The sequence below is a fragment of the Anguilla anguilla genome, chromosome 3 (assembly GCF_013347855.1).
Source record: "Anguilla anguilla isolate fAngAng1 chromosome 3, fAngAng1.pri, whole genome shotgun sequence".
Lineage (NCBI taxonomy): Eukaryota > Metazoa > Chordata > Actinopteri > Anguilliformes > Anguillidae > Anguilla > Anguilla anguilla.
Window position 1 is genome coordinate 49,811,610 of NC_049203.1, and position 25,413 is coordinate 49,837,022.

The following is a 25,413-nucleotide window of genomic DNA, read 5'->3' on the forward strand; positions in this document are numbered from 1 at the left end:
CCGTTAAACTGCCTATCATCGGCTACAAATGAATTGTGCAATTTATGTCAATGGCAATATTGGTAAGCAATATTTCATTAGACACCAAAAAAATAATTTAACAGACACAGATTATGCACCCTGCTTCAGGGTTTTATGGATTTTAGAAGTGGCTATAATCTGGAGATACATTTCGTTACAGGTAGTCTATTTAATATTTGCTGCTTGACATCTGCTTGTTACAGATGTTTGTGCTTACACGCACCGATAGAATGTATGATAGACAAATGTTTGTATTCGTCGCAACTAGAATTGACATTAGCTGCTGTTAGCTCTCTCAGACCAAACTGCAGGGAACTGCTCGGCTATAGCGACCTCAGCGGTTTCCCCTGCTAGGTGGCTAGCGGATACTGATTACGGTTCACTCTGGTTAATGGTGTGTCTTTAGAGAGCCACCGCCAATTTTATGCTCCAGTGCTTTCTGATTCAACTGTCAGAGAGAACGACTGTAACCGGAAAGCTCTTGTTCTCTGTTTCTGTGTGAAGTCCCGCTGAGCTTTTATCTTGCAATTCGATTGCGTAACACTTCATAGACGCGCGCTGTCCTATTTGTAGAAACTGCAGCTCTTCGCATGGGCAATAGGAAGTAGAGCGTCACTCGTGACGCCACAATGCTGACGTTTCAAACTGCGTGCGAATTTTGACGCAGTAGTCCCCCATCCGTCATCGCTGCCTTCTCTTCCAGCCGATTAGCTAATAGAACGCCTAGCAAGCATTTTTCCCTGTTCTGTCAGACTCTGTCAGACTAATACATATGGTCCCACTGGTTAGTTAGAGTACATGCCATGCGTACTGTATATCCTGGAAGCTTACTATTCCATTGTAGCAGGGTCCTACATTTCTTTCAGCATCATGCAAGAGACGAAAAAGCAGATAAAAACGCAAGTACATGTGGCACACAATGTAATGTTTGGGAATGGTGTGTGGGTGTGTGTGTGTGCGTATATGTGTGCTATTTAATGCATGAACAGATTTTAACAATGATAACATGCATTTTAGTAAAACATTTTATTTTTCATATTGAATTATGCCCTATGTTTATTCTGTCTGCATCTTTAGAATTCAGTGAAAAAAATGACAGGTTACCTAAAATGTAAACACTTCTCTGTAATCTGTATTATCAGACACATAATTTGATATCTGATGACCTATGGGATGGCAAGATATACAAAATCCAACCCATGAATTTCAAATACAGGCTCTAACACACAGGAAACAAAATGATATCATACTATGATTGTACAGTGATAAATAATATCTGCCATCAAATCTCTAGAACATGCAGGGATACTTCATAATTATGCTCAGTGCTCAGATGCATGTTTTCTTTTTTCTATCATGCACCAACCACTCCATAACAAAGTTAAGCTTCATCATTGCTGATTGAAGCCTGGCCTAAGAGATCTGGAGCTCAGGAAGAGTGAGAAAGCTAAAGAAATGTTTGGGGAAAAGACAAGTCAATTGTGAGGCACGAATACTTCTTGTTCTCAGACTAATGAAGTGCCCTGGCTTGTTCTTCCATCTAGTTGATGACGCAGGTCTTGGACTGGGATTGACTCGGGGCCTGGTTCGCTGTAAGACATGGACCAAGAGTTTAGTCGTGATGCATGTCCTAAGGGATACAATACATTACATTCCCAGCATTCAGTGGGACAGATCTCTAGGTTAGCAGTAGACACAGAGATGATGCCAGAATTTTGCTTAACACAAACATTTTAGTCCCCTCAGTGCAGAAGTACCGATGTCAGATAAGACTTCTCCTGCCTATAAACAAAAACCTGAGCCCACACCGGCCCATTTTGGATAAGATTGGGACCCCTGCTTCATAAGATAAAAGGTAAAACAGACCATAGATCAGCACTCCTACTCTGAGTTACTATAAATATCGGTCCAATTACAACAATTACATTTTGGTATTTAGGAGACTCTCTGGAGGTAGGGAGGAGCTGCACTTTTGAGGGCCTTGTAGGTCATCACCAGTGATGATGCAAGCAGCAACTAGTAGTTTTTGTTTTCTTGTGTGAACAGTTGTCTATGCCAGTAATAACTGTGGCTGGAATTTCCACATCATTGGCTACAGCAATGTGATCACTGTAAAATCACAACAGCACCTTCTCATTTCACTAAGAAGTTGTAAATTCAGTTGTAACACAAAGTTACAGACAAATATTGATTGAATCCAGGACAATGTCTTCACACTGATATGGTTGATGAACACAATGGATTGACTTTCCTGTAGAACAGTGGTGTTGTATTCCTCCTGTGGAATTCTTGATGCTGACTCATTCTATGTCATGGCACATACAGGCCGTATTGGTAGGCAACAAACACTCTATTACGCGACTTAAAATAGTTGTTTCCATTTCTTTGTTTACTACTATTACCCACAACTATATGAACTTAGCCCACACCTTGGCTGTGTTACGGTGTGAGGTATTTAATGGGCAGTCTTGTTCTTGGCAATTACAGGCGGAGCGCTCCGTTCCAGCGCCTTCCATTAGGAACAAGACACGGTCGAGTGGCGTGCTGAATTGCCTTAATTCCGAGCTCATAAAGATGGTCCTGAAGACAGCTCTTCCCAGGCCATGTCGCGGTCCACTGCTAAGTTTCATTGACCGTAATTCACAGCGGTTCTCAGCCCCGTCTCCCTCCCTTACCCCCCTTGGAGGCCGTGGTCGCCGCAGGCTCCTCCTTTTGCGTCTTGGCCCCCTCCAGTGAGGCCAACTTGGCCTCGTACTCCTCCTTCAGTGCGTTCCACTCCTTCCTGTTGTTCAGCAGACGCTCTAACATGGGGGTGATCTCCACATGGAAACGAGAGAACTCCTGGGCAGGACGAGGCAGGGGAAGGGCAGGGAGAAGACGAGGAGAGAGGAGTGAGAAACAGAGCTACTTGAGTTGTACTGAGAATTCAGCTCACAGAGCCTCTTTCTGTCTAAAAGCTGACCTGTCATTAGTCATTAGGGTGAAATATAATTACTCAGGTGAGTGAGACAAGCAGGCGGGTTCCTGTACATGAGCAGACCAGTAATTCCTTTGACAGCACGTGTGCTTTTTCCATTTAGAAAATGATGGGATCTCTTGCTGACTGACGCAGCAGGAAGCAGGCCAGCCGGGCTCACCTTGTATACGAATGCGCAGACGAAATCGATGAAACCGCACTGCAGCTTGGGAAGTTCAGCCGCTTTGTTCCGGTCCATCATGGGCTAAGGAGGGAGGGGGAGGGGGGGGGAACAAAATGGACGCTCCCATTAGTCAGGTAATGCAAGGAAGGATAAATCTGTGACGGTCCCCGCAGGTGGCCAGGATAAGACACGCACAGCTGAAGGATAAATCTAACAGGAGGAGATAATATGAGCGGGTCTGAAATCGGTGGTCTGATGTTAATGTGTCTGCAGACACCGCCGCGGTAGCTTGCAGCATACATCTCACATCTCATGTGTTTGCAGGCTGACAGCAGCCTTGGAGGCAGGGGTGCAGCCCAGCTGACTGGGCCAGCCTGACCGCTCTTTCTGATTCAGTGCACCACATAATGGGTAATTTGTCTCAAAATGCCTCACAGGAACACCCCCTCACCCTGCTACCAATCTCCCCATCCCTCCCTACCCCCCTCCCCTTTGTTCCTTCCCCTCCCTCATTGGTCTAGCTGTCTGTCTTACAATGGGCTGTTGCTCCAGCACGGTCCTCTCCAGGTCACCCTGTTCCCAGAACTCCGCCGCTACGGACAACGCCACCTGCAGGAGCAGAGTGTTATGATCACTGATCACTGAGCAGTGGCACATTAATCACACACTATTATTCACAGCATTACTGTGTACTTTTGTCCTGTTTGCTGTGTACTGGGCCATAGTAGTCCATTGTTAGTATTATCTTAAAAAAAAAAAAAGTTAAAGATTTATACTGAATTTAGTTAAAATGCTATATAAAATAAAATAAAAACTTTTTCTAAATTTGTTGGGCTGAAACAGCACCCACATTTTCCTTGGATTCCTCTGTTTTATATATGAATGTTCTATACTTCTCTCACTTCTCATTTACCTTAAACAATATATGTTATAGACATAGACATGTTATAGTCACAAAATAAATTAATGGAAGAAGATGCCAAACCACAGCTTGTCTCTCCCAACACAATCTCAAGTTTGTGCCAAGACCAGGGTTCAAACAGAAGAATATTCCAAACAGCTAGGGATGAAATATAGAATACCAGACCTAGATGCAGCACTCAGATCCCAACTTACAACTTACTCCAAAACTAAAAGAAAGGTCTGCATTTTATCTAGTCGAAGGGGGGAGGGGCTACCCCTTCTTCTCATGACCCATGCATACTTAATGATCGGGGAGGATCCAAGTAGTACTGATTTCTTCCCTTTTCTATATATTACTATTGGTTCAGGTCAATCTACAATACAAAACATCTTTTTAAGGTTATAAGGAAATTGACCATCTCCAAGTGAACATAGTGGTAACATTAAATATTAATATTTTTTGATATTTTGGAGAATGTTTGTAAATATTTGTGAGATACTAAGTCAGGCAATAATTAAACCAAGTTATAAACCCAGTACGGACACCCTGTCTTCTGTTTTATTCTGGTATGGCCTAACCCAGACTATCCAAAACAGTTGTTGGTGTATTAACCAATTTTAAAGGTACAGAATCCTATGAGTATGAGGAATGCCAGCCTTGAGTATGGCGTTTTCAAGGCCACCCCTGTTGACACACACACACACACACACACACATTTACACCTCAAATGGCTGCCCTTCCAGGTCCTGCTCTCTGTGTCTAATCTCCAGACCACGCTGGCCGAGTCCTTTGAAGTTTCTTAGGACCCAGAACAGGCCTAGAATGGTGAATTAGGGGTCCCACACACCCTAGGGTCTGGACTGAACTGGGCTGGCAGTGCCAGTGTTGACTGTGGCCTGGGTGCACGTAATTAGCCAGTATCAACACAGATACCCTGATAAGCTAGCAGGTGGCCAGCTCCTACATTTGTTCCATCCTCCTCTTTCCTTAATTTAAGAAGGTTCATAAAAGGAGTGTCTGGTGTTTCCAAACATCCATTGCAGCTGCATTATACTTGGCCATGCCCCATAACGAACGAGGCCCCATAAAAAAATTTTTTTTAGAATATGAAGCTGATCGTCTAGTCAGTATGATAGTATATGTGATGTCACCCCTTGGAGAGAGGGGATCAGTGGTGAGGATATTCACGTCCTGCTGGCCTGGACCTCCAGCAGCTGCCAGCTGTGCCAGCTGTTCAGTAGCTGTAACTGCACGGCTCAACTGGCAGATTATTAAGGGAAAAGAAGCAACAGCTGGCTGCAAACACGAAATTGGGGCAAAAAAAGAAAAAGGGAGCAAATAGTTGTTAATAAAGTCATATTTTTAGTTACAAGTCAATCAACACCCAGAAGCCTTGTTGCTTGATCTTCCTTATTCAGCAATTAATCTTAACATCTTCAAACTCTTACCCACCCGTGGCCAGTGGCACACATACACCCGCTGGCCACATTCCCTAATCTGATTGAAAAGGTATAGTCCTCTGCTGCTCTGATCTGCCAGATAGTAAGCACTCTAATTGCCGGTGTTTGTCAGGACACACGCAACTATCACCTCATATATCCCTCTGCTGTTCATGCGATTCTCCACGGGGTCCATTACACTCACAGGACTATGGAGCCACCTGGCAGGCTAGCACTGGTACAGGGTCACTCAGAGATGCATTGTGGGAGCGCACAACATACTTTTCAAGAACAGGATTACCTTGCTCTGGATCTCCCAGGGTTTGGCAATAGCAGACAAGTCACAGGCAGTCATCATCATGGCCCTATAATGAAAAACCATAGAAACAATGTTTAGTGTCATCAATACCTCGCTATGGGGAAATAACAAACAATGCTCTGTGTGCCAGGTGCCTTCTTTAGATCTGAGTGCATTGTATTTATTTATTGTTACTATTTTTTTTTTTTTTGGGGGGGGGGGGGGAGTAGAAGCATTGTGTAAAGTTTACACTGCAATGAACTCCTTGCCTAGAGGACATTGGCAATGTGGTGTTGGATGTCCATTTACCTACAAACCCTATTACATTAGTGGTCATTATTTTTAAAAGTCCTGACTTACTATGGGCCACTATTGTGTTCCAGTGGGGGTTTGGACGATGGAAGGTGGGTGGTGGTGGTGGTGGTGGAGTTGGATGGAGGGTTACACTCACATGACTATCTCCTTTCTGGTGGTCTCAAGCATCATGAATTTGGTCCAGGTGTCCCAATCCTCATAGGTTTTGGACAGGTCCACAATTTTCTGGAACATGGCTCTTTTCCTGCAGGTTGATAAGAAGAAGCAACCCGTTCACCAGTTACTTTCTCATTGCTGCTGCCTATACTCTATATACCTTATGCGTTTAGCCATGAGTTTTTCCGGACATTTCTTTTGACCTGTTCCATCTTCCAACACCAACAGAGCGAGTGTCCAATGCACTGTGGTACCTTAACTGGTGTCATGTCAATTACCAGCTGTACTGCAGGCTCAACACATTTTTGTTTCAGACGTGAGGATATTTTCCCAGTACCCTCACATATGGAGATGTAGTGGCTGTTAGACCACGCACATGCATCAGACATATTTTTGTAATAAGCACTATGCAATGTTGTGGAGCCATTAACTGGTTTCTTGCAGCACTTGCTGTTGTTTTCCACATTGATTCCACAGATTTTAAGCCCGTTCACTTTATTATTATTCTTATTATTATTTTGGCCAGAACCTGTATAACCATTTAGAGCTTACTTGAAATACAGAGCCAAGTCAGTTGCAATGATGGCGATGTCCATCAAATGGATGACATGCTCGTGCTGTCGTCTGTTCAGATTCTGGTAAATGTTTAAGTCCTGAAATAAACATTCAAATATAGATTATAATATGCTATTCACATAATATGATTTATTTACAAATGAAACATTTGCAGCTTATTTTGAATTGCGGATAGAGACACTGTAATTCATTATTATGGTTAGAGACACGGCGTTCTCGTTTGTCTGTTTAGCCTCAAAGATGGGGTGAGTGGTGGCTCGGCTGATTTTCAAATCATTCACTGGGGGATGGTAACTTATCCAGCACCCAGTGCTAGTGTTGTAGAACTACAGCCTTACATCATCTCTCAGCAGTGTTTTCCCAAACTCCAGGTGGTGTCTCTCTAAGATGGAGGAGCCGTGAAGTTTTGCCAGGGGGTTTCCGGATCTGTGGAAACAGAAAACATGGGGTGGGGCAGAGCTCGCATTGGATTCATGAAAGATTAAAACTCATCACTGAAAGTTTTTTTTTGAAGAGGTCAGTTAATGTCAGAGGTGGGGGGTTTTATGTGCTCAGCTAAAACACACCTGGATTCGAGATATGAGAGTGCCATATATCAGTGATGATAAGACATGATTAAAAGCACATTTCTTACTGAATGCGCAGGCTAAGGTAGAATCATAGGGCATCTATTAGTGGACATTAGGGTCCCCTGCTTACTTCATCTGATAGAGGTTATTTGTTCCTCGGTGGTCAATGTCATGGCAGAAACCGGCAGTAACCATGGCCATGGCCTCCAGGTCAGTGTAGTAACGCTTCAGGTCGCCTGTCTAATGAAAAGAGGCAAGAGTGATGGAGGCCCCCACAGATCAGTATGGAGGTGCACCTGAGACTCACCATGAGAGCCGGGCCTGTATCCCTCTCTCTCTCTCTCTCACACACACACACACACACACACATGCACACACACACACACACACACACACACACAGTTCCTCCAGAGAGCTCGTTATGCCAAATGAAGCATGGTATCACAGCAGCAGGGTGTTCATAATGAGCCTGTCCCTGTTACATCCTCGGTGAGTTATTAGGAGAGGAAGAAAATAAAGCCCAGATCGAGAGGAAGGAAGTGTTCCAGCCTGAAATTACTCGAGAGGTCATGAGGTGAGGGTGCTCTTGATTTCTGCGGCAATACGACACGGAGAACATGGCGCAGAATCCCAGCCTGTCACAGACGAAACGACCACCTGTAACACTGTGTGCCAGGCAGTCGGCACCGATGCTCATTCCCTCTTTTCTCTTGTTTAAAGAAACATCAATTGAACTATGCTGTCCTTGCACTGTGAACCTTGCTCCCACACAGGGATGACCAATGAGTCTGTGCCAGTGACCTTTCCACACTGCAAGACACGCAGCACACCAGGTAAGCAAGTGCTGAGGAGAGGCGCATTACACTGATGACAGGTGTCTGGAGAGCAGCTCGGAGTGCTTATGTCACATAACACCAGCCCTAGCCAGCTTAAGCCCACTCTATACTGGCAGGAGGGAGCCAGTTGGCTGTAAAAAAAAATTAATTCACAATTTAGTCATTCAGATGCTTTTAGCCCAAGTGACTTACAATAGTGCATTTCACATGGTAAGCCAACTCCATAAGACCTACAGATATGTAAAGTTACAATCATATAAGTGCCACCTTCATTGTGCATGCGTGTCAAAACCAATGAGATAAAGTTAGCCCCAAATAGAAACATTGAGGAGTTGCCTGAGAAGGTGAGTTTTTTAGATATTTGCAGAAAACATCCAGTGAATCTGCCTTTGTGACTGATGGGGAAAGTCATTCCACCATCAGGGGATCAGGGCAGAGAACAGCGGGCACGGCAAGGGGTGGCTGGCAGGCGCTCAAAGAGATGGGGACAGGCAGCTGGCAAGAGGATGCTGAAAGGACAGAATTGATTGGAGGGTACAGGGTATCATTGTCTGAAGATAGAAAGGGGAAGTACCATTTGCAACTTGGCATGCCAATCGGTGTGAACTGAATTGAATGCAGGCAGCCACAAGAAACCAGTGAGGAGTTTTAAAAAGTTAAAAAGTGTATAAATTCAGACAGGTTGAAGACCTGCAGTTACCTCTCCAGTACAAAGGCACAGTTAAAATCAGTTTTAAAAAATCTAGCTATTATTAAGCTGAAGGGCTCAGCTTGTGCTCAAAGTCTTTCCAGACTGGGAGGATTTAAAATACATGTACACACAAATGTATTTGAAATATTTATGTGCATGTACAGTATCTTTTTTGTGTGGTTCATTCCTCTGTGCAACCTGCTAAGCAACCTATGCTCCTACCATTTTTTATTGTCGCTCATGGATACATTTTTGAGTGTTTTGCATTTTGTAACAAAATACAATTTAGTGTATTTTTGTCCTTTCCGGTGGGACAGGGGAGTTTAAGTAACAAGAAAGTCCAAAAGATCTGTCAGCCACCCTCACAGTCTTACAGACATGAGTGGGTAACCCCAGAAGGCTGCATGGAGGTTGAACTTACCATAAGCAGCGTGAACATGGTCTGCCCCACGTTGAAACCATGCCTCCAGTTGTGGTAGGTGATCTTCCTGTAGCCCTTGCTGAGGGAGTACATGAACCTCACCAGAGTCTGAGGGAAGCACAGTCTCTCAGCATCAACAACCACACAGATTTCTCATTCTTGAAACTGACCATCTCTTGAAGCATATTAACATGCATATTGTCATATTACCACCTAAAAACTTCCTTGACAGTTATGAGATTCAAATACTTTCCGGAAAAAAACTAAATCTCAGACAAGAAACTATATATATATTACTGGCCTGTGTTCTTTAAAACCACCGGCAGGTTTGCTAATGATATTTCACGCATTGCATAGCTATGGCATTAGCTAACGAAGTCACGGCAAATGTATTCCTTTCATTAAAAAGTTACACCAGTTCACCACTGTGCCATTTCTATTAACTATATTTCTTCACTTGGCTACCGTACAAAACTTTCATATCAGCAAACGCCACGTTTCTATTTCTACATTCATGTTACCTCGCTCTGTTCTCTATCTAGCCACATACGCTACAAACAATTACTACTTATGTACATTCTGCAACTCCGCAGTTTGAACAGCTAATCCATCCGTGGCCTAGTGGGTAAGGTTACAGGCTTGGGAACACTGGGTCGTATGTGACTTGAAAGAACTGAGGAAATATTGGGTAGCATTGCTTTGAGATACATCTTATGTCATTTCGGTGAGGCAAGATAGCCTATATTGTTTGTAGTATCGTAACTTGGCGTCATTTTGATATCAATACTTTTTAGTAACTTGGCATTTTTGTACGTTGAAAACGTGTTTTTTATGAGATATATATATACACTCACCGGTCACTTCATTAGGTACACCTGTTCAACTGTAAACTGCACCCATTAACACAAATATCTAATCAGCCAATCACATGGCAGCAACTCAATGCATTTAGGCATGTAGACATGGTCAAGACGATCTGCTGAAGTTCAAATCAAGCATCAGAATGGGGAAGAAAGGTGATTTAAGTGACTTTGAACGTGGCATGGTTGTTGGTGCCAGACCGGCTGGTTTGAGTATTTCAGAAACTGCTGATCTACTGGGATTTTCACGCACAACCATCTCTAGGGTTTACAGAGAATGGTCCGAAAAAGAGAAAATATCCAGTGAGCGGCAGTTCTCTGGGCGAAAATGCCTTGTTGATGGCAGAGGTCAGAGGAGAATGGTCAGACTGGTTCGAGCTGATAGAAAGGCAACAGTAACTCAAATAACCACTCGTTACAACCAAGGTATGCAAAAGAGCATCTCTGAACACACACCACGTCAAACCTTGAAGCAGATGGACTACAGCAGCAGAAGACCACACTGGGTGCCACTCCTGTCACCTAATGAAGTGGCCGGTGAGTGTGTATATATATCTCATAAAAAACACGTTTTCAACGTACAAAAATGCCAAGTTACTAAAAAGTATTGATATCAAAATGACGCCAAGTTACGATACTACAAACAATATAGGCTATCTTGCCTCACCGAAATGACATAAGATGTATCTCAAAGCAATGCTACCCAATATTTCCTCAGTTCTTTCAAGTCACTTGGCCCTGTGTTTTCTAATCTTACCATTTCACAATGTCATGCAAACTTTCTGTCAGATCAAAGAGACAAATATTTCGAATTGCCTCATGGAACACATTGAACATTGTACATTGTACATTGAAATTAATGTATAAATTCATTAATGTACAGAACTGCTGCTGAGCAACGACAGGAAGCACATTTCTCCAGAAAACATGTTTATACTTGCTTCTGAACTGAATTTGAGTACATGTGCAAGTTATTGTATATTTGCTACGTACAATAAATAGCCTACTGCATGTAAAACACATATTGTACATACATACATAGAGAACTTCTTTATCCGCATGGGGACATTTCCCTGGCAGCATCTTACATTCACATTCACGAACACACTTGTACCAAGAAACATACTATCATTCACGCAACAGAAAGCCTGGGCAGCGAAATACATAGGCCTACATACCAATACAAATTGGACATACACACCTATTCAATCAATCTTGACTGTGAGAGAGCCATCCACACATATATTTGCCCTGTTCATGTAGTGCATGCTTATACACAGGGCCAAGTGACTTGAAAGAACTGAGGAAATATTGGGTAGCATTGCTTTGAGATACATCTTATGTCATTTCGGTGAGGCAAGATAGCCTATATTGTTTGTAGTATCGTAACTTGGCGTCATTTTGATATCAATACTTTTTAGTAACTTGGCATTTTTGTACGTTGAAAACGTGTTTTTTATGAGATATCAGTTCTTTTTGCAAAGCGTTTTATTATGAGAGTGAGAAATGCGACCCTGCAAGAAACGGTTGTGGATTATGGCTATCGTTGTGTGAATCTGTACAGTCTGATGAGCGTGTACCGTTCAGCAGTTTCGGTTTGCTATATATGTAAAACAGTGGATGTGAGAAAGGATGCAGTGGCGTAAGCGTAAACGCATCAGAAACGCAGATGGACTATGGTATGTACTCACGGATTTGACGTCCATCCAACGAGCCTTGACTGACAAAGTAATCAACACGCCCGTAGAATTATAACTCCCTAGGTCGCAACTTGTGTAGCCTTCTGTCCTGCTCCGTTGTCTGTTATTTCGTGGAGATGCACTATTAGTGTTTGTAAGGTTTATCCTTCTGTCCTGCTCCATTGTCTGTTATTTCGTGGAGATGCACTTTTAGTGTTTGTAAGGTTTATAAGGCATTTTGATAGGCTAATCTGCAGGTAGGAATTCTCTTCGCCGTTTTGCTAAACTAGAACCGGAAAACATGATAGTGGAGAATAGGAGCAGACGCATATGTCCCAGCAGGCTTTGCATATGAGAGAATAACAACAGTGTGAGAGAAATTAAAATGAAATTACGAAATTCCGTAGTTGAAACAATATGTTTTTAGCAGAATGGGCATGTAGGTGAAGGTTGACATGATCACGGAGTATAGTGCGAAGTAAATGGAGTGACCATGAGCGAGCTTATATTCCTTATCAAATGGTATATATAACAGTCGGTATTGAATGTTGGTTGTTGAAGTGGAGGGTCAAATAACATTGCACACATTATTTGCCTGTAATATAATCTATTGCACGAATGTGTTTTTCTCATGTTCAGTGCTAGTAGTTATACTAATGAGTGAATCATGATTTTAAATGTAATGTTTTAATGTGGAGTTGCAGAACGTACATACGTAGTAATTGTGTGTAGCCTATGTGGCTAGATAGAGAACAGGGTGAGGTAACAGGAATGTAGAAACGTGGCATTTGCTGATATTAAGGTTTTGTACGGTAGCCAAGTGAAGAAATATAGTTAGTAGAAATGGCACAGTGGTGAACTGGTGTAACTTTTAAATAAAAAGAATACATTTGCGTCATGAAATGCATATGGGTGGCCGTGAGTGAGTGAGGTTTACCAGTGTGTGACTTCGTTAGCTAATGCCATAGCTATGCAATGCGTGAAATATCATTAGCGAACCTGCCGGTGGTTTTAAAGAAGAACACAAGCCAGTAAGCACAGAAGAGCTTCCGTTGAATCCATATGGTTTAGCAATATTGTAGCCGGTCAATAACTGAACGTACAGACGGTAAGTCATAATGCATATATCTTAGCAATATTGTAGCCGGTTAATAACTGAACGGTGAACGGCGGGTAGAAATGGTGCAAAAGCTATTATTAAGAAGTAGTAGACAATTATTAGTGAGGGTCGAAGCAAGTTAAAGAAACGTGTTCCAAGCTGGGCTTGAACATACGACCCAGTGTTCCCAAGCCTGTAACCTTACCCACTAGGCCACGGATGGATTAGCTGTTCAAACTGCGGAGTTGCAGAATGTACATAAGTAGTAATTGTTTGTAGCGTATGTGGCTAGATAGAGAACAGAGCGAGGTAACATGAATGTAGAAATAGAAACGTGGCGTTTGCTGATATGAAAGTTTTGTACGGTAGCCAAGTGAAGAAATATAGTTAATAGAAATGGCACAGTGGTGAACTGGTGTAACTTTTTAATGAAAGGAATACATTTGCCGTGACTTCGTTAGCTAATGCCATAGCTATGCAATGCGTGAAATATCATTAGCAAACCTGCCGGTGGTTTTAAAGAACACAGGCCAGTAAGCACAGAAGAGCTCCCGTTGAATCCATGTGGCTTAGCAATATTGTAGCCGGTTAATAACTGAACGGTGAACGGCGGGTAAATATGGTGCAAAAGCAATAATTGATAAGTAGGCTAGTAGACAATTATTAGTGAGGGTTGAAGCAGGTTGAAGAAAGGTGTTCCAAGCTGGGCTTGAACCTACGACCCCGTGTTCCCAAGACTGTAACCTTACCCACTAGGCCACAGGCGGACTAGCTGTTTGAACGGGAAATGTTTCAGAATAAAAATGTATGGGTATTTTGCGTGTGTATGCGCGTTTTTGATTGGGTCGTGTAGGGCAGATTTGGCTGGTGTCAGTGAAATGTCCAATGGGGAGACATGTTGTTAGTGGGATAGGCGGCAGGAAAAATAAGAATGAGAAGAAGAAGAAGAAGAAGGAGAAAACGCAAAATCCCCTTAGTTTGGGGCTTTATTGTGTGGACATGTGAAGTTGTTTATGAATTCTGTCTGTTGAAATGGGGTCAGAATGTACAGAATTTAATGTTTTTAAGGGCTGAGTGTCTGTGGCTGTTGTGGTTATTTCTGTGGGGAACCCTGAAAAGTGCCAAACTCTCGGTGCTGTATAGGTATGGGGGCATGCCCCCGCCAAGGCGTAACTTGGCGGGATGGCATACCTGCCATCCCAATATATATATATGCAAAAGAAAAGGTGAAATACTGTTCAGTATGATTTGAAGGACTGACTCCCTTTCAGTAATGAGGTGATATTTTGATCTCAAAATATTTTTCCTATAGTGCAAGACAGTAATGGTTGCCTAGCAATTGGCAGGTTGTGAAAGCCTTAGCCAACCATAGTGCAGATCTCTAATAACATTATCCAACACCTGCCTTGTTTTGGTGCCAGAAGTGAAACGTGTAGGCAGGATTAGTCTGAGTCCCAGACTGCAAACAGGACACATATTCACTGACACCCCAACCTCACCTCACCTCTCTAGGGATATGGAACTTGTCCACTACGCCCAGTTCGTAGTACATCTTAATTCCGCACTTGACCAGGTCCAGCTCCGCGAAGTCAAAGTCACAGAAATGGAACTCAAAGATCTCTGACTCTTCTGAATCTGGAAGCTGTTCTTCCTGGGGAAGGATGAAAATTAGTTTGGCAAGGTCTGTGGGGGAGGTTGAGGCAAATTGCAGATGTGAAGCAGTTGCAAACATCCCTTACCAAGATTGCTTCAAGCTCATCTTCTTCGCAGTCATTAGGCTCCTTGTTGTACAACTCTCTTGTATTCTAGATACAGGTGACACACAATTAGCTTTGTCCCTGGGGTTGCCAGTTTCTGTTGCCCAATTATGGGACACTAAATAGCATACAAGGGTGACAATATTGTGACCATTAGGGAGGCAGATTATGGGTAATGTCACTCAACCGATATGAGGAAATGCTGGTTGTTCAGAAAATTAATTGTTTCCCAAATTTGGAAAGTCCAAAGCTAAAAAAAACAAAACACGTGACAGAAGGATGTCCCACGTGGACACTCTGAAACGTGGGACATCTCGGCTAATACAGGACAGCTGGCAGCTCAACTGAATCACATTTTGTTTTCAGACTGTTTGAATTTCCTGTCTGCCAAACCCTGGATTATCTTTAATTTTATGTGTTCAATCATAATTCCGCATGTTATCTTTACACCATTGACAGTGTGGGGGAATTTATGAATGCATTATATGTTCAAGGTAACGTTAAATCAGCAGAAATGACATGGTACTATCCATTGTGCAATATACGCTTTACAAATTAACCTACCAGGATGTTCTGAATCTCATCTTTCCTGCACTTGACATGATAGAGGACCATGTCCTGGAAGATGTCCTTGCGATTTTCCAGTTTATTCATCTTATCATACGTGTCCGTGTTCAGCACCGACCAGCCAAGGAACTGTGTCAGAGACTGAAACGACAAGAACACTGTGAGTTTTCTAAAAGTTTACCTCACAGAAATCTGGTCCTCTGACCACGGGTCAGAAAACAGAACAACATGTGATGGGAAGGATATTTGAAAGTGACTGTTCCATTGCCCACTGCTAAATGTTTATATAGAGCAAGGCTACCCAACCTTGATTCCTGGAGATCTACTGTCCTGTAGGTTTTCACTCCAACCAAAACAGAGCACACCTCATTGAACAAATAGAGATCTTGTTGAGCTGCTAAATAGTAGAATCAGGAGTGCCAATTTACATTTGAAATGCAAACCTACAGGCCTAACCCAAACCATGAAAAACAGCCCCAGACCAAGGGGTATCCAGATACTTTTGGTCATACAGTTTATCAAAGATGGGTACAATCAATACTCTTAGTGTTAGTGTTTATGTATCCATTTTTGTATGTGAGGACCAATGACTGCATGTTGTCAGTATCACTGAAGCACCTCCATGAGTGTTTCATCCATCTCATCAAAGGGCTTCCCATCCTTCCTGTTGTAAAAGGTGGCCACGCCCACAATCTCTTCTTTCTTGTTGACGATGGGCAAAGACAGCACATTCTTAATGGTCCAGCCTGAGTCCTCCAGAGGTCCTTTCTGATGAGAGGAGAGTCCCTCACTAAATGCCACTTCACCCACATTTCATCACAATTCATTTCTATGCAACAGCTCTGTCTCACTTAGGCCTGTATGGATTTTACACCTCAGTTTATCTAATGTCCATAGTTGTGGTGTTGTGACTGAAGCCACAATATCAATATTGGCCAAATGGTGTTCTGAGAATGTATTTAATTCCTCTTATTTTATGGGACTAACATAAGCCTCGTTGATCGATTTGTTCTCTGCAGCACTTCTAATTATTCTGACCAGAATTGTTGAGAGGAACATTGTTTTATTTTGGGTCTGCACAGCTGCGTTGTTTGCCTCTGAGAACACTTTAGACCTGGCCCTTTCTTTCAATCATTGGTCGAGAGTGGATTACAGAGCCGAATCAATGGCGTGTGGAGGAGAACGGGATGTCTGAGGACATTACTTGAAATTCAAAGAAATCGTCCTGCCCGGCATTCATTATGTTGCAAATCTGCGGTGCAGAAACAGGAAGAAAAAAAAGGAGAAGTCTGTGATTAAGCACACTCTGAGAAAAAGAAAACGAAAAAAAAAAGAAGGAAAAATTAATTACAGCATCCAGAAATTGTGCAATTATCTACGATTTCGGTTTGGGCGAGCGCACGCCGTTTCCCAGCTCTGCGCGCCTGACAGCTGCATAATGGCCTGTTACGGCCGTCAGACTGTGAGGCCGCCCTGTCAGGCTGCGTTCAGAGAGCGCGCCTCCCGCCGGGGACGCCTCTCACCAGTCCATTCTCGGCCACGTATGTGGGCAGGCCGCTGCACAGGGCCCAGTGGTCCGCTGGGGGGCTCCTGAAAACCACAAGAGAACAGCCTATTGGTACCGAAGAAAAAAAGGATATCAAGATTTAAGCACCGGCCAGGGCAGACAACTAATTACCGGAGGCTTAAGGGGCACAACATACATCTACTGAACTTTAATTAAACAGCAAGAGAATACGATCAGAAAATGATAACGGCAAATACTATTTGATGACTCACGGAATGACTTTGATCTCCTCTTTTCCATGCAATATGTAATCGATTACTTTGTAGAATATAATTTCCTGAAAGGAAATTTATTTTGTGTAAGTCAAAACTGGTCTCTATCCAGTGCATTTCAAATATTGAATTGGAACAGTGGTAGTGGTTCTCTAGATTGACAGACACCTCCACATTATAGCATTGGAAATATCCACTTTTTAAATTTATTGTATCATTATTTGTGTTACGATGTAGGGTTATGCCTAAGAGCAAAACGCATAGATGGAGTAAAATACCTTCCATGATCATTAAGTTAAATGAATGTGCATGTTCATTTACAGTCAGTGAGTGAGGAGGAAAGAATCACTCACTCTGCCATCCGGAGTCTTAGGCCCATCATAGGGAGGAACCTCCCCCATCAACACTGGCCAGAGGTCAAAGAATTCCTGTGAACACACAAGGGATGTTAGAGGGATACCAAGACACACACAGACCTGCACACACACACATTAAGGCGCAGACATACACACTTACCTTTTTAACATCTTCGTTTCTGAATGATTAACAGCTTGTACTTATTGTGCGCCTTGGCGTTGGAATGTTTTACAAGATAAGATAAAACTGGCCCTACAAATACCTTTTACTGATTTCAAATGATTCATTCATAGAATATGAATTGAGGAGTGTAGCTGTTTTCACACATGAGAGCCTAAGGTTTATTTGATTCATTTTCGTGTCACTATTTTACTGTATTGTCATTTCAAATATTGTTGTCTGGAGTCTTGTGCATTTATGTATTTGTATGCTGCTTTCTTGCCACCTCAACTGTGAAAAAGAGATGCCAATCTCAATGGAGATTTTTTAACAGTATAAATAAAATAAACTCGCACACACACACACACACAGCACAGCACAGCACAGACACTATCACATTATTCACACCATTTTTAAATGATGGTAGTGTTTTCCCTTTAACTTCAGTCATATGTTAGTTTTCCTAACCCTAATAACAGTGCTCATACTGTATGTAAGGGATTCTGTGAAGTGAATAGTTTTCTTTCACATTTTTAACATTTCGAGTGCAGGTCTTAAATGCAAAAAGAAAAAATTACATAAAATTCACCCCATTCCAGTCGATTTAACAGTAGATTTTTTCAAGAAAAAAACAATGCTGAACCTTATTGGCTTTCATTGGACAGATCAGCCAATACAATTTCTTGACAAAATAACAGTTTTAAGTTAAAGCAAATAAATAATAGGGCAAATGTCTAAAAGATGCCAAAATAACAATCGAATCTGAATGATTTTTTGGAGGGACGCTGCTCATGCTTTTGTGAAGCAGATAAATTCATGTCTGTCTTCTCTGAAGTTTCCATATACGGGAGTGGCTGAGAGGAGTGATGGTAGATTTGAAAGTGCACCGAAACGCACAGCACTGACTTTCTGCCGCGTACTGCGGTGATTCATTATTTTGAGGATTCGATTCTGGATTGCTGCCATGGATACCCGACCATCGCTGGCAGCCAGACTGCAAGTACTGTTGAGACGCAGTCACCTTTGTCTTGGTCATGTCCAGGAGCCCTACGGAATAGCGCTCACAGTTGAGGAAGGCTCTGACTGTGTAGAGGGCCTTGTGGAACTGTCGCTCGATGTCGGTCAGCTCCTCGAACACCTTGCTGGCAGACCACAGCAGCACCTGCGGAGGACGAAGCGCCAAGCAGCCCAAAGTTCAAAGCAACATGGCGTATATCATGATATATCACATATATCACAATATTTCTGCCACTCTGCTCAGAAACATTGCATCCATCCATATTATAATGCATACTTGATGCAATTTTTTAATATGAACGTATTCATCCACTTTCCAAAGCATGGCCTTGAATGATAAATTCACATTTTCTTTGGTGACTAGTTGCAACAATAAAGAAGCATCTTACCTGCCCTCTTCTGGTCTCACAGTTGTGAAGGTAATTTAGGTGGAAGACTCTCAGCACCAGATTGGCAAAATTAATGTACTTCATCAGTGTCTATAAGGGACAACAAAGCCTTCTTACAATTTCGGTCCTCATCTACTCAATGTTAATTAGTGGACAAGTGGACATTCTGTGGTAATTAGTGGACAAGTGGACATTAGTGGACATTCATTTTAATGGCAAAATGTAACATTGTCTGTTGTAACAAAGACTGCCATATAGCAGAACTTTGCAATGAAGTTGTTTATCTGTACTTAGCACATTCTACCAATTAAAAATGTATTGTATTTTCCTCTAAGTAATTGTCACACATTTCTTGGCAATCATATTATTTTAAGCCAGCAGCCACACATTTAAGCCAGAAATGTTTTGTTTTTTTTCATCTGATGAAACATATTTCATTCACAATGAAAACTGAAAGCCGACGGACATGACCGGGACATTCTTGGAATAGTTGTTTTGCTCTGGCATGGGGGAAAAATAAGGAGGAATTCTGTGGAACACACAGCAAACACATGCAGTCTGGGGTTGGGGTTGGCATCAGTGGGTTGTGGTGAGAGTTGGGGGGAGGGGTGGGGGCCTCATTGGAATAGTACCTCCTCATCCTGTTTGGTGAAGTGTGGCCCCCCAATCTTGTTCACAGCCATGATGACAGCCACCATGTCTTTTCCATTCATGATGGGCGTGGCCAGGACATTCTTGGTCTGATATTCCGTGAGTGTGTCCACAAAATCGCTGAAGTTGCTATTCTGAAGAACAAAGACGTGTCAAAAACCCTTACTCTCTGGGCTAACTGATTATGCCATAACCACTGGTTTTATGAGAGTCCAAAATGGGACATAGAACTTACACTGAGTAACACTTAAAATATATTTTCAAAGAATGCTTTGCATCCTCCAGAGTCTGGGTAATTGGTATTTGAGTCCCGTAATCCCATAAGTGTATTCAAAAATAAAAATAGGCAAATAAAAGAAAAACGAAAAAATGCAACAATTGTGGTTAGAATATTTGTACCTATACAATACAACTAATATTCTTACTGAATTTAATGTCATTTCATTTGATGATATTGTGATATTACATTTTTTTGTACACAGACTCGGACTTAATATGTCTGTTTCTTCTTTGCTAAGTTTTATTACAGTGGAATGAGTGAACATGTGAGATGCGGTGTTCTGCTGACGTGAAACATAGGAGTGACCTTTAGAAATAATCCCGGATCACTCTAATTCAACTGAGATTATGGGGACAGTAATCCCCAGCCTTCCCAGTAACACCCAGTTTCCCAGAAGGCATTTGGGGGTGGGGGAGTGACACAATTTAATCCTGCCGGGCTTGCAGATGGACTATTGCTACTGCCATGCTATTCCACAAGAGTGGGAAAATATGGAGGACTAAGACTCTATTACCTTTTCTCATTTACTAGGAAATGTATCTAATTGAATATTCAGTAGGAACCTTTACAAGACTTTTAAAACATCGCTCGGAACTGTGCATCTCTATTAGCATGAAAACATTAACGCTGATGGAGCCAATGCTAGGATGGCACAGACCCAATGCGTGGGCACAGTGTTTTTAAAAGCCTCATAATGGAACCTTTTATTGTCTCGTGAGTGCTTGGACAGGACGTTTGGGCTCAGGGTCAAGGGCGGTACTGTGAAAAGAATCATAAATCAATAATAATTGGTTTTAAAGGTATGCCTGATTAAATCACATGCTATAGTCTGTGAACACTGTGTTTTGTATCCGTGTAAACAGACGGCTTTTTCTTATTTGCCTCTTTCGCTTCACCTAGTGGGGTTGAATATTTTGTAATATTGACACTGGATCTTCACAGATGCACTGTTTGTTAAATAAATGATAGGAGGTTAATTGTAGTGCAGCTGACTGAAAATGAAACAGAAATCAACCTTTAGAGGTGGAGAATAGTGCCTATCCAAGATTTCTCCGATGAATATTTATCATACACACATTTATAACACAAAAAACATATTCAAGGCACGGTACAATTTAAATAGGCCCAATCATATGCTTCATAAATACCTGAAGATTTTGGTTAAAGCCCTGAAATAGAGATGGGTAATACTTTGAGAAACTGTCACCCCACTGCACAAACGATGACAAACGGTAATTTCAGAATTTAGAATGGGAGTGGTTTTCATCTCATAAATCACCCCCTGTCAGTGCTGAGGAAGGATGGAGAAAAAGACATGCTTTGTGCTTCCTTGGGTTTTAGGGGATAGGCCTATTCATTTTCTACAATTTTTAATATATATACTGAAACAATGAAAAATAATTTTTGATTTTCCAGTGAGAAACCAGGGTGTGAAACATGGGCAAAAACGCCACAGGCTTACATGCCCTCCATCATTATTTGTGGCTTTAAGTTAGACCAGTTCAGTAAGCACAGGAGATTAACACATCTTGGGCTGGACTTCTATTGTCAACTGAATCAAAACACACTGGTGAAGACTGCCAACTTTGTGTAATATAGTTCTTATGCAAGAAATAAATTATTTCCCCAAACAAATCCTCTTCCTTTTTTCCACACTGTGTTTTATTTCTAAGAAATCAATTTTCTCCTTTTAGGTTCCCATTAAATAACATTAACGTTTGGAATGTAATAAAAGAAATCTCTCATAAAGAAACAGTTTCACCCCTTCCCCCGACCCCCAACACCCTCTCCTCTTCAGCAATGATGACACCTGTATGATGTTTATCCGGACGAAGAAGGCAATGATGTCACTAATCCTAAATGACCTGCTGGAAAGGCTTTTTTCTCACAGTAGAGCACTAGTAACATTGCTGTGGGAGAATCCCTGTCAGACACGGTAATCAGAGTCCCCCTGGCAATATTTTATGGTGAAGACATGCAGTGTGATGAACCCAAATGTTATGAGGGTGCAGTAAACTGTACGTAATGGCCGTAATGAACCAGTATATTGTTAAATGTGCCCATGCACATCTCTCTTCATACAGCGTAGCTGCTGGGAGTAATGAGATTATCTTGGCTTTGCAGGAACTCAGAATCCTAGTGGGACTATGCTGTCTCCTGGCGGCAGAGCACTGAATTGCTGAGTAAGTCCATAATTACCAGCAAAATCATTTCAGATTGTCATCTATAATCCACTATTCAATAAAATAAATTTCATAGTAATATGTATGCGTGTATGTATGTATACATAGACTTGTAAACCTGATTAAAATGTGTCCCCGACAGTAAACAATGTCCACCAGGCTGCAAAGTGAGATACATCCACTGTCGGAATCTAAGAGTGGTTACCTGTGTCACATCGGGCACGTTGACGGTCTTCTTGGTGCAGGCCACGTGGCCCACGATCCCCGTGTCCAGCGGGTAGACGATCTCGCTGTCGGGCGGCACCAGGCACTCGTCGAGCGCGGCGTCCTTGTGGACGTTGAAGAGGCGCGTGGCCAGCTCGGCCGTGCCGTTCCGCATGCGGTACATGAAGAGGCTCATGCGGTCGGCCCGCATCATGAAGCTGAGGTGGCGCATGAGGTTGAAGATGGCCCGCTCCATCTGCAGGTTCTCCTGGAGGTCGCGCACCAGGTCGAACATGATCTCGCTCTCCTCCACGCTGGTCAGGTTGTGGAACTGGCTGATGTCCACCTCCGACCTTCTGCTCCCCAGGAGATCTGAGATGATCTTCGGCCTGAATTTGAGGTCGTAGTACTCCTTGGCGAAGGCAGGGTTGCTGTCCAAAAACTTCTCCGCCACGTCTTTGTCCACTGCTGCCATTTTTTGGAGTAGCTGCTGCTCAAAAAAAATAGTTTGAATATGGAATTTAAATACGGAGGTGGAAAATGACAGTGTAACACACCACAAATATATCTCCCAACAAACCCTGATTCTTCCCAAGAGCAGCCACTGTATTCAGTTGCTCACTCTGATCATCTCTCTGTGTTATTCTCAGCACCTAGTATGCAGGTAGCTGACAGAGAGCCGGGATTAAAGGGATTGTTTTAACAGGGTCATGTGGGTTTATAATCCTGTATCTAATTACATACTGTATTTGGATTATTGAATTCACAGTGCTAATCAAAATTGGAACACTTGAAAAGCAAGGAGTTGGTGGGGGGTGCGGTGGGGGGGTGGGGGGGGGGGTTGTGCAGGGTGGAAATGTTGCTATCATCTATCATCTATAGCTGTGAAATAACACTGCCACAGCAGAGGTGGTTTAAAGAATAAAATAAAATAAAAAAGATGAACAGGAAGGTAATTAAGTATAATTATTCTTTCAGTACAAAAATGAATGATAAATGTGATCACTTAAAAATACTACTCAGAAAGATGAAAGAGAAAATGACTTTCATGAAGCAGATAAAAAATTGAAGTTTCTGGCTGATTTCTGTTCTTTTTATTTTGGACCTATCAATCAAGTGTAAAACATCACATCTCAGATCCCTATGGCGTTCAAAACAATGCGTTGAGTCTGAAATTCACTGAATTATGTACTATATGTTGGATAAGGTTTTCTTGTCAAAGCTTATGTAAACTATGGCAGTGATATTCACATTAGAGTGGTTATTACAGCTTCAACAGCTACACAATCAGATTAAGCAAGGCAGACAGAGTGGGGACAATATATCTTTGTTCATAAAATGTATCCTTCGTTCTGGCATGAAGAGAACTTTCAACCCTGCTACATTTAGCCACCCTAACACCTCCATTGTGTCTGTTTATTTTGGACCAGGGTGTTGGTTAAAGCATTGCTATAACCATTCATCTTTCTGTGGATGGCCAGGACTGGTATTCTTTCAGGATTCTCAGATAGGTTTTTTTTTATTTTTTATATTAACCATACTTCCTTTGTTAGACAACCCTTTGCAGTAGGTAATATAAAAAATGCTATTGTCATATGACATATGTAAATATGGCTGCAGAAACAATAAATGGAAATTCATGCCCGATGCCATTAGTCTGTCTTGAAAACCCTGGAAATCAATAACATATTTGGCATATAGTCAATGCAAGACTTACAACCATTTGTAAATGCAACTTAAGGCCATGCATGTAGTTTAGTTCAGTGGCTATAAGTTAGCCACTCCCCATGAAGTTCATTTTTGCCCCACAAAACTAAAAGGTTGCTGTATCTGCAAAGCATATTTGTTGCGATGCGTGGGGGGTTAGGACCCAAACGCAGAGGTCAAAAAATACAAAAACTCCAAAATGGAACAAAAAGACTTTACTTGAAAAGGGGGGAACAAAAGGGAACACAAAGCCTCGCAGGGCGACCTTCAAACAAACAAGGGAAATTACAAACACAGGAACAAGAAAATGCAAAACTCCAAAAAACACCAGAACACCAGGGCATAGGTAAGAACACATGGATTATGAACAAACAATCAGAAATAACCACAAGGATCCAGCACCTGAGTCAAGGGAGGGGGAACTTAAATAGAACAGACACTGATGAGACACAGGAGGGCACCATGAACAATCAGGTCACAGAGAGGGAAAGGAAAACGAGACAATTGAAAACAATGATTGGACAATTGGAAACAATAATACAATTAACACAGGGGGAGCAGGACACAAAACAGAAGTGCCGCCATCTGGCGGCACAACAGGGAAAACGCAGACAGGAACATGACAATATTCCTATTACTAACTTTACAAGGTTCTAAAAGTGGCATTGCCTGTGATATTACAGCGATCATTTTATTTAACAGTGTCTGAATTGTACACGGAATACGTTAACAGTACATTTCAGTGACACACACCCCCAAATTAATGAACATAGTTAATAATACAGGGTAGATTTATAACTCCATGTGTCAGCCCCAGGAGGATAATTTAATGTTGCCTACCCTTTGACCACCTGCATCCTTGCATTCTCGGAAGTACTGAAATGGGGTTGAGGCAAGAGCTCGGCGGTGACTAACAGATGGACATTTTGACATCTGATATCTGAAACACTGGGTTTAAGGTCGCGCTGAACTATGTTCTTCATTGGTTCAAAACAACGTCAGCAGGCTAATAGCTACAGGTAAATACACGGCTGCCCGTTCTTGGGAGCAAAACAAGACAAAACCTTTCTGAAAATCACGTAATAAATTACGGTATTCTGCATATACAATTCTTTTTTTATTATTGTCCGATTTGAGAAATATTATGTTCATAAATGCTATTTTCTTTCAACACTTCAAAAAATATCTATTTTTACGTTAATGTGCTACATTAATGTCGTTTCGTTCATTTAGATCTTTCCAAAAAAACTCGCCACACTACTGTTCTATTTTACATTGTACTAGAGAGAAAGAAGCGGAGGTATCCCATTTGAATTCTTTGGTTGTAGGATACGTGAAAAGGTAAGTTAAAAGTTGGCA

At 42.1% G+C, this 25,413-nt stretch overlaps 1 protein-coding gene across 1 annotated transcript; it reads right to left on the reverse strand.

The window, feature by feature from the left end:
- Positions 1-1,038: 1,038 nt before the first annotated feature.
- On the reverse strand, positions 1,039-25,381 carry pde6a (phosphodiesterase 6A, cGMP-specific, rod, alpha). Its single transcript, XM_035410384.1, has 23 exons — positions 24,895-25,381; positions 22,349-22,837; positions 19,662-19,814; positions 19,030-19,119; positions 18,645-18,785; positions 17,461-17,535; positions 17,108-17,172; positions 16,852-16,918; positions 16,533-16,580; positions 15,947-16,096; positions 15,326-15,469; positions 14,744-14,809; positions 14,509-14,655; positions 9,367-9,474; positions 7,549-7,658; positions 7,188-7,275; positions 6,826-6,926; positions 6,254-6,361; positions 5,806-5,869; positions 3,696-3,770; positions 3,159-3,242; positions 2,697-2,862; positions 1,039-1,611 (listed from the first exon to the last, which is right to left on the reverse strand). The coding sequence occupies exons 1-23, from the start codon at positions 24,985-24,987 to the stop codon at positions 1,562-1,564; spliced, it is 2,682 nt and encodes an 893-aa protein (XP_035266275.1). The 5' UTR covers positions 24,988-25,381; the 3' UTR covers positions 1,039-1,561.
- Between the last annotated feature and the right edge of the window lie 32 nt (positions 25,382-25,413).